This window comes from Belonocnema kinseyi, chromosome 8 (assembly GCF_010883055.1).
Source record: "Belonocnema kinseyi isolate 2016_QV_RU_SX_M_011 chromosome 8, B_treatae_v1, whole genome shotgun sequence".
In the NCBI taxonomy this organism is placed as follows: domain Eukaryota; kingdom Metazoa; phylum Arthropoda; class Insecta; order Hymenoptera; family Cynipidae; genus Belonocnema; species Belonocnema kinseyi.
The window spans coordinates 37,926,892-37,937,827 of NC_046664.1; the positions used below are offsets into that span (position 1 = coordinate 37,926,892).

General features: G+C 29.3%; 1 protein-coding gene across 1 annotated transcript in view; it reads left to right on the forward strand.

The window, feature by feature from the left end:
• Nucleotides 1-10,936, forward strand: part of LOC117178447 — a 22,278-nt gene that overhangs the window by 1,278 nt on the left and 10,064 nt on the right. The window contains exon 2 of the mRNA XM_033369874.1: nucleotides 6,986-8,006. Coding sequence (XP_033225765.1) covers nucleotides 6,986-8,006 — 1,021 coding nt within the window. The remainder of the gene's footprint in view (nucleotides 1-6,985; nucleotides 8,007-10,936) is intronic.

The window sequence follows — 10,936 nt, forward strand, 5'->3', positions numbered from 1 at the left end:
AAATTAAAATTCGAAAATTTTTTCTAAAGCCTCCAGGGGACTTCGTTTTCGCACGAAAAAATTTTATGTGCCCTTATTGCATCCGGACCCACAATTGATGAAGATAAATGAGTAAATATAATTTTAATAACGACAAGACTACAATGACACTAATAAAAAAAGATATTGTACAAGTATAGATGTGCAGACAGTGTCCTTTAATTTTAATTTCTTAGAAATTTCTTAGAGATACTATCACATTTTTTTCATATATTCTTGAAAAGTTCTAAAATAAAAGGAAGCAGACTATCTTTTCACCTGATAAATACTCCACTGAAAAAATAAAAAGCTGATTCCATTCAAAAAAGTAGAAGATAATTTTTTTCACTTGATAGTATTAGTTGTGAAAGAAAAGGTGATTATATATCTGTCAAAGTTCATATCTCTAAAGCCATTTCTGTTTTGAAGACACGCATTTAGAAAGTTCTAGTAAGTATTCATGTGTGTAGCATAGTCCTTATAAAATACAGATCATACATTTAAATCATTCATTTTTATTTTTTTATTTTTGTTCATACTTCACAGTAAATATACCATAATAATTAAGAATGTCACTCGTTACTACACAAATATATTTTACACAGGATATATTGTACACAAATTATACTGATTATATTTCTCCTATACAAAATATTTTCTACTCGTAATATCACCCAAACAAGATTAAATATTATTTTATTCTTTCCACATAGAAATAAATAGTTATTATTTTTTCTGAATATATTCTCAAAACAGTAGACACCAAACTTTTGTGTCTAACACTTTTCCTGTACAAAATATACTATTCCCAAAATACTAAAGGCAGTAAATAATAAGATATTATGCACCAAGACAGCGAACTACAGTGAAACCCTTTAATAGCTCTTCCTTCTATACCCCTTCCGAAAATCGACGCTGCTCCGCAGGTAGGTGTGACAGGAGCTGCGCAGGGTGCGTGAGTTCTGTGGTTATCACTCATGCAAGCACTCAAGCGTAAACAAACAAAAACAAAGCGGGCTATAATGAGTTAGTTACGACCCACCATCAACCCCAAAATCGGTGCTATAGAATAGTTTCACTGTAGTTATTTTACGGCCGAGCGTGAGTTTTTGCAAAAACGCAAGACTGAAAAAAGACTTCGCTGCCTCGGTGTGCACGATATTCTGTGTAGTAAGTTTCCAAAATTTCCTATGATATTACGTATCGCGTTTAAGGGTAGTTTTAAGCGACAAAGTAGTTGGTAGAAGTAACCTACGCGCATGCACGCGCATTTCCCGCTGACAGTAAAGTATATTTTATCCGCCTAGGTCGGTAAAGTATCCCCCCCCCCCTCCAACAATGACCTACCTTGCTGCTCCAAACCACGCCGAGAAAGCGAGAACACATACTCGTGTTACATAAAATACTTTCTACACAAAGTAGATGTTTCTTTATACTACATGACATAATACTTATCAATAATATATTTATCATCTTTAAAATTATATTTTTTCTTGCACAGTTCTGAAACATTTTAATTTTTAAGGCCAAAGAACTAAAGTTTTCTTACCAAGCTTAAATTAAAATTTAATTTAAGCTAATACAGATTAAATTCAAAAACTTTTTGTTTCAAATTTTTTAATTCGAAGGTTTTCTATTTTAAATTTCATAATTATTTCAAATTTATGTATGAGAAATATCAGGACCATTTTGCTATTAATTCTCACAAAATTCCACAATTGCACATTAAAAGCAGTGGTTGTCAGTTTTAAATTTATTGATTGTGAATTTAAAAATTCCCAATTGTTTGGTTTCAATATTGAATATACGAAATTGCCTGTTTTTGAAAATATAAAAATGTTTCGAAATATTAAACATTTCAAATTCAAATAAAAAAAAACAATTTTAAAATCATATACAGCAATCTTGCGTTTTATATTCTTCTTTTTTAATTCTTAATTTTCAATGTAATATCGTAAAATTGTCCGATATTTTGTTGAAAATTAAAAAAAATTAATCATTACAATTCTAAAATTCCAAAAATTAATAATAATTCTAAATGAAGTGTTAAAAATGAATCGATTTGAACTTAAAAATGGTATTATTTTAAATCAATATAAATTAAAATCAAACGATCTGAAAAGCATGCTTCATTAATTAAATCATTTCTTTAATTTTGAATAGATACAGACTCAAAGTTCTGAAATTTAACGTTGAAAGCTAAATTTTTAAGTTTTACCTTTCAGAATTTTTAAATATTCCAATTAAAATTGAAATGGTTGAATTTTGAAAAGTATGTAAAAATTGATCATTTTTAAACGGTTCACGTATATTTTAGAGAACAGAAATTTGTGAATGTTTGAGCACAAAAATGTTTTGACATCGCAATTCTTGGTTACTAAAATTGTTTTCAATTTTAAATTAAGTTTGTATTATTTTACTTTTTAACATTTCGTGGCAGATTTTTTCTCATTTTTAATTTTCCACATTTATAAGTATTTTCTATTAAAAGTTTTTTTTAGCTTAGACTTTGAAAAATGCAGTTTAGTTTTTAATCTCAAATTGTCAAATTCGAGTCGCTTTGTATTCAAAACTATTTCAATTCACAAGTTTTTAATCTAAGATCATTGAATTTTTCACGGTTTGAAATTGTTGTCAAAATAAAATTGTTTGATTTTGAAAGCTGTAAATTAGAAATAAGATAGCCCACTTTTCAAAATTGTATTCGAAATTTTGAGAGCATTTGATACAAAAAAATCAATTTCAAACACTTTCAATTTTTAATTATTTAATTTTAAACGCTTTTATTTAGAAATTTTCCAATTTTGATATTTTGTATTCCCTTCAAAATAGTGAAGAGCCTCAATCTAAAATTAATTTTGAACGTTTGCAATTCAAAATTATATCAAATTATTGTTTCAAAATATTAAAAATATTCTGTTTAAAAGATATTTCTTGCAAAAAAATATTGGACATAATATTTTTCTGTACATTGAGAGTATTTTGAGAATAAAGTAATGACTATTTAATTCTGCTTAGAATATATATTATGCGTAGAAAATATTTTGTGTCCAAAAACATAATACTATTTACTTCTGTATAGGATATATTTAGTACAGAAAATATTTTATTTAGGAGAAATAAAATCAGTACACTTTGTGTAACAATATTTTTGTGTAGGAGCAGCGTTTTTCCAATAATTTGAAGGACAGTTGCAGATTTATTTTCACACAAGAAGAAGTCTCTCTTTGAAATATATTTTAGGTTTTCGAGGGCAAATCAAATCAAAATCTGCTTTGAGTCCCTAAAGCTTTTCTGTACGTTTTTCATATTTTTATAAATAATATTTTAATATAAACGACGTTAATATCTTTCATTTAGAAATTTTAAAAAGTCATTACGCAAAATATTCTAAAAATATGGACGCAATTATTGTACAGCATACATTTGATGTATTCCACGGTATGGATGTATTCTACACATAATTCTATGTAATGTATTTACCTGCTTAAAGTATTATTGTACGTAGATTGTAAATACACCCTTTCAGTGCAAGAAAACATGAAGGTGGAAAATCTGTTTGAAGAATTTGTTTTTATAGAACAGTTTTTCATTCAAATTAATTTTTTATTAATTAGTTCATTCAATTATTACATTAAAGTTTGGTTATTTCAATTGTCCTATTGAATTTTGTATGGCTTATATCTCCTTCATCTTCTGCTGTTTCTGAATTTTGTAGGAAAAATTCTTCTAGGTAACTCTGTATATAAAATAAGATAATAAAATAAAATAGTTTCAAGAGTAAATATTGTGTATCATATATTTTCACCCTTGTATGAATTGTAAATTGTTAAGTCAGCACAATATGCACTTAATTGTTTTTTCACTGGTAGATGGATCATAAGGCATTTTTTTACTATAAATAAAGATAGTTTTGTTATATTCGCAAAGATTTAGAAAAAATTTTTAGTCCAAAATTTAGAAAAATTGGCCAAGTTATATTAACAAAAGTAGGTCCCCAGGCGGAAAAATTATATATAGTTTGTATATAGCATAAAGTATTATATATAATAGTTATTTGTTTTAAATTTAAAAAATGTAAAAGACAAATGAATATTATATATAATACTTCACACTATGTATAATGTATATATAATTTTTCCGCCTGGGTCCTGAAAAAGAACAATCAACAATTTATTAGATCTTCAGCAATAATTCATAAAGTCAATTTTGTTCAAAAAGAAAATGAGTAAATGATACATTTAAATTTTTGAACTAAATATGAATGTTTGGATCAATTCGTATATTCTTACATTAATAGTTCTCATGAACTATCTTCAAAAATATTGGTTTTACTAAAAGTAAAAGATTTTGAGACAAATTTTCTGTCAAAAAATTGTAATGAATCAAAAATTTTCGTTTGTTAGACATTTTTTTATGTAAGTGATATTTAATGAACGAGAAAAAAATGTTTACAAATTATTGTGTAATAATTTAAAAGATTACATTTTTTGCTGTTTATCTATTTAAAATTCGCTGTTGATAAAAAAATATATAAACTCATTCCAAGAAAATCAATTTCCGCAATTAATCATTAAAATAGTTTAGTATAAAACTTTTTAAGCTAATATTGTTATGTTTTTATATGAAACAAAATTGCCAACAAAATTTAGAAAAAATCTTTGAAATGACTTTAAGCTTCTTGTTTTAACTTTTTAATAATATTTAGTAAAGCTGGTTTGCAGAATTACCCGAGGTAAGTAAAAATTTCTTTTGAGTCATTTAGTTTAAATATTCAAAACTTATAGCAGCGAATGAAAAAATAGTTTGCACAGCCATTTTTTCAGGCAAACAATCAAGAATTTTGAAAAAAGGGTTGAAAATATTTTAAATTAGTCCGATTCTACATTTCATTTACTAAAATGTCTCAGCGACAAAATATTATTTTTGTTAAAGGAAATTAGGCAATACGTATAGTAACCCGATTTACAAACAACATTTTTTCCACCAAGTTACGATTATTTGAATTTTAACTTCTATTTTTCAGAAAAATACAAATGCTTTCTTTAAAATCCATCAGGAAATTAAAAAAAGTTTAAACTTAGCAAAGTGGCGACGATTTATTTAAAAATATATCAAGTCGTTTTCTACCAAAAAAACACACATTTATAATTTTATCCAATTTTTTATTGAATTTGATCTTCTATAAGAAAGAAATCCTGTGAGTTTTATGCAGGCTAAACCATTTTTGTAGCCCGGAGAATGTTTTCATAAAATTTGGAATTTCTAAGTTTAGCTTTAATTCTTAAATTATCAGATACAGTTTGTAACAAAACTTTCTAATTTCATTTTTTGTGCCAACTGCTACACAATTTCCATTTTGAAATTTTAGGCCTTAAAGAAAAATTTCCTCAACCTCTAGGACTTTCATATTGGAGCTTATTTCCAATTTCTAAATCCAATTCAAGTTTCAGTGAACTAAAAATTGAAAATCGCCAGTGCGTGAAATTTCAGTTCATTTCAAAGACAAGAATTAAAATTAAAAAATTATATTGAAATTGCTTTACAACCATAAATTAATCAAATGAATCCATGTCCTCCTGATACAATTTATTTCTGAAGTATTTTTAAATCCCAGGAATTTCTAGATACATTTGAATTATTATGAATTAAGAAGAATTTCTCAATTTAGAATTATAATATAATCTTGAAGCTGTTTACATTTAATTATTGTTTACAATTCTTTGAAAAATATATCCTTACCATTGTCCAATTAGAAGTTTCTCTTCATTTAAAACTTATTTCCTTAAAAAATTATTTGTAAACGTTTCTAATTAGAAATCCCCCAAGTTTGAAGCTCAAATCTCAATTTATTCAAATGTATACATTTTCAATTACTTTTCTGTGATACCTTGCTTTCTTCACGAACAAAACTTAAAAATTACACTTGAAATTATTTTAAAAGAAAATTCTCTCGGAGAAAAAAATGGTTTAGAAATTTTTTAAATATTGCGAAATATCAAAAAGATACAGGGCTGCAAAAATGTTATTCATTCTTTATTTGAATTTTAAAAACGTAAGAGAAAGATTTTCTGGAAAAACCTAGCTTTGTTATTTTTTGGAATATTTTTTAAAAGTTGTTGCTCATATGATTGAGGCATCCTGCCAGCTTTATACCGGCTAAACTATTTTCGCGGCAGAGAAAATTTTTCCTTCCGAAAATGCATTTTTCGCAATTTGTTTTGTAAATGATGCAAGATATATTTTGTAGAAATTTTCTATATCTACAAACTTTTATCTTGAATATCTTTTGTATCTTTCGTTGTTTTCAAGAGTTTGGTTTTTTTTTAAATTTACTTTTATATTTTCTAACAAATTATCGCCACCTTCTTAATTTAAAACTATTCTTAAATTTTCTGACGGATTTCGAAAAATAAGGGTTAAACATACTAGAATCAAAAAGAAAAAAATTACACATATAAATAAAATTTTTTAAATGAATTTAAAAAAAAAGAAAATTTTATGCATCAGAGGCGATTTCGAGAAAATACGAGATTTTCTCCAAACATGTTCAGGTGAATTCAAAACTTCATGGAGATCTAGAATCTCAAATAAAAAGTATCGAGATCCTGAATTTCTTTAAGATTATCGATCTCCACGAAGTTTTGAATTCACCGGAACATTTTTCAAACAAATCAGGATTTTTTTCGAAATATTCTCTAATCGTGGATTTTTTCTTTAATAAGAAAAATGCGTGTCGCCTAATAACATATTTCGTTGCTCAGAGATTTTGCTGTTTGGAGCTGCCTGATTTGCAAAAGATCCGATCCAAGAAATATTAAAAATTCGAGCTTATAAACATAATTTATTTCGTTTAAATTATTAAGCACGTAATTAGTTTGCTTATAGTCTGCATTCAAAAGCTTTCTTCCGCCTAATAAATTATATTTTGATCAAAAAATAAGATTTCCTTATTTTAAATTTTCAGGATGGTAAACACAAACCTTCCATTGAAATCAAACCAATTTACTCTAAATTTACTCGAAACAACCTAGATACAACCGAGAGGAAAAATTCACAAAATATCAAAACTTGGAACTTGAAAGTAGAAAATTCACCTATGAATTCCAGGACTCCCACGACTGAATTTAAATTAGATTTGGGAAATCCAAGTCCAATCGAAGCTTTAAAGATAACAACTGTAGTTGAAATAATGCGTGAGAAGGGAAAAGCAAAAGAAAATGCAATCAAATCACGTTCAAAACGTGAAACAATAAGTAAGTTAATATCTATTGCTGCAAAACCTCATAATAATTCCGCAAATGGAAGCACTAATAAGGACGAATTGAAAAAATTATATCGCCAACCAAAACTTCCCTCAGAGGAACAGAAGCTATCAGCAACCAAAATTACATCTCCTCTAGATATAGGGTTTAAAGACAATTTAAACATTTTTGAGAAAAAATATGGTGCACAAAATAATAATGTGCCTCATCCATATTCGTTTCTTGCACCTTCATTGGCCCTTGCAGCATATAATGATACAGTCGCCAGTGAAGTGGATGATTTAAATATTACTCCGCCAAAACCAATTAAAAGAAAAACTGTGACACCAAAAGTAGAGATCAGGTTTCCATTGTCCACCACAAGATCACCAAACTTTTTCAAAGTTAAAAGTTTCAATTCCAAACCAGAGTTAAAAACTTTGGGACCTCGACGTTTTCAGAGTTCTAGTATTCCCTTGGCTCAAGAAACGAAAAATACAACTTATATCAATCTAGAAGATCATATAAAGAACCTTAATGAAGGAAAGGTTGAGAGACAGACTGTTCCTGGTTATCCATCGGACATTCCACCATATAATCCAGATATTATACCTTATGTAGAAGTCCCAGATTACTCAGACAGACGCGAGGAAAGTCTTGACAAGAAGGATCAATTGGTCGCCAACAAGAAAAACAAGGACTATGATGATCAGGATTTTGTCGATCCTACTGCTCCTTTACCTGGTGAGAAATTTAGTAAGAGACCATCATATCTAAATCTTTTTGTTCAAAGGTTTTTGTATCGATTTAAGAAAATGTTGTCTTAACCACACAAAAAAATTTGGGGTAAGAAGCGTTGCAGGTAACCGGTGAAACTAGATAACAGCCAGCAGACTAACTGAGTGTGGGGTAACAGGTCAAGTCAGTGAAGTCACTAGAAATCGAAAATTTCAAAATGAGTCTGAAAATGTCTAATTTTTGAGGATGGATAATATTACTGCCTGGGACATTTCCAATGTCGAAAATCGAATAGTGGGTCGACTAGTTAAAATATCACCTTAAATTAACAAAAATATATACTGTCCTTCATTCACTGAGTTTCCATGTGGTAAGATATTTAGCAAGTGCAACACTTTCATATTTTGACACACAACTTCCTGCCCTTTTCTTTGAACTACTTGATCTTCGTAGATCCCGACATCCTTTACCCCTCAATTCTAGATTCACATATCTAATTTTGCTACCGCACGACCATTACAACACCGTCGCCCACCGCGCGCCATGAAGACCAAATTATATCTAACTCTAAAATACCATCTGATTTTGCACTTAACTTCGAGACCCCATACTTTCACAATGTGAGGAATAAAGCATAATAGATCAAATAGATTGCAAAAATAGTAAATTCTGTTTTTAAACCTTTTCTTATAATATAAGATATTTAAATGAGATAAAAATAAAATTAAAAATCCTATTTAACGTCCAATAATCTAGTTAAATAACAGATTTCCTGAAAATAAAACGAAGAATACAATCATCAAATTTGGACAACCACCATCAAATGTTTTTTATTGTAATTTGAAAAAAAGATTGATAAAATCCCTAAAAAAGAAAAGGAAAAAATTCTTTCTTTGGACAAAAATAAAAAAGAGGAAATAAAAATGAGAAGGCAACCAGCGAAAACCCCCTTTTTCTCTTTTTTTATATCTTTTGTCTTTTTTATTTTTATTATTATCAAATCACGATAAAAAAACATGTGAACAAAATAATTACCAACATTTTGGCACTCATAGAGCACCCTTATCAAGGCAAGAAAAATTTGAGCAGGTAGGAACAGCAACGAATCCATGATGCTCTCTCCCTGATACCTGAGAATCAAGTTAAGATCAAAAAGGCAAACCCATTATAAACATACCTGAAATACCCGGTGAGAGTCAAAAGGCAAACTCGATGTACATATACTTGAAATTTTCGTCATAAACACATCAGTAATAGTGAAAGTAAAAGAAAATCAAGATTCATGGAAAATCAATGTTAAATATAATTAATCATAATAGCATGACTATTGCCTAATTTGTCCAAATGAATTATTAAATTATTAGATAACTACTTTTGTTTTTTAAAATAAAGCATTTTAATAAATTCTCTCTTTCTCTAGTTACTTTCACTATGTTCAATACAAAAATTATCCCTGTCGAAATCACGGTCAACATCAATAAGTTCCTTTGTATGGCTGGCAAGAACACTTTTATAACAGCGTCCCAAACGAACATCATTTTTGTGTTCCTCTCCATTCAGTCCCACGTAAGTCATCTTACAGATCTTGCTCGATCTTGCAAGTAATCTTATAGACAACATCACCCTTTTCAAATTTATCTAAAGGATCCTTGAAAAAAGTTATTATTGAAATAATTTAAAATAGTATAAGAACAATAGTATGAATCCTAAACTTTTTCGACATAAATTCAATAGTTTTAGAAATTTGACCAAAAACGGAAGAATCAAAGTATTAAAAAAACGACACTCCTTCAATTCTTTCTGATTATCTGCAGGCAAATTATTACTTTGTTCGTTTCTGATTTGTTGAATTCCAATTATAATATGCTTCTCCATTAACTTTTGTGGGTGATGATTTAGAAAAAGGATATTCCTAAACCCAAGACGACTCTCTCGGCCCCAGGTCTACCTCCCCCCTCTCCCAACTCTCCCTTATTAACTGAAGTTTTTGGTGGGACTGACGTTAGAACTACAATCTCCACCATATGACGATTTGATACTTAACTTTGACATGATTTCGACGCACAAAATAAACTTATTGCATAAAGGTGTTAGTTGGGCGTATAATCTAAACAATGAACAATACAAACTACAAAATAGCCTCGGAAAGGACCGGAACTAGGGGAGGCTAGGGGAGTAATTGATCTAAAGGTAAAAGAACTGCGTGCAACTATGGACGTGAAGAAACTAGACATTTTATGTGCGTCTGAAACAAAGAAAAAGGGATGCGAAACCAAAGACATAAAAAACGGCGTGTTGAAAGGCGGATTTGAAATATGGTCAGGAATAGACTGTGAATCACATTGTAAACAAGGAGTAGGTCTGATTTTGAATGAAAGAGCAAAGCAGCATCTCGGAGACTATGGTTTCGTGTCTCCCAGACTGCTGTGGGCTAGAATAAAAGTAGGAATCAGAAGACTATTTATCATAGCATGCTACGCGCCGGTTGATAGTGATCCTAGAGAAGTAAAAGACGCCTTCTGGGACACTTTAAATGACACAATAAACATTTACGAGCATGGGGAAAGAATAATTCTACAAGGAGACATGAACGGTTGGGTGGACATCCAAAATCAGGATGCAGAAAAAGTATTAGGTAATTTTGGGGATCCAAGAACAAACTATAACGTCGATAAATTAGTTGGTCTATCCTTAGAAAGGGGTCTGTTTATTACAAATACTTGGTTTAGGCATAAAAAGATCCACATGTACACCTGGTGTCAAGGAAATAGCCGCAGTATAGACTTTGTTGTTGTGGATGAAAAACTAAGAGAGTTAGTCAAAGATACAAGAGGCATGAGGGGTCCTGAATGCAATACTGATCATTACCTTCTGATCTCAAAAATTAACTTAGGTCGGGGATGGAGAAAAAAGAGAACCAAGAAAACAAAACAAAC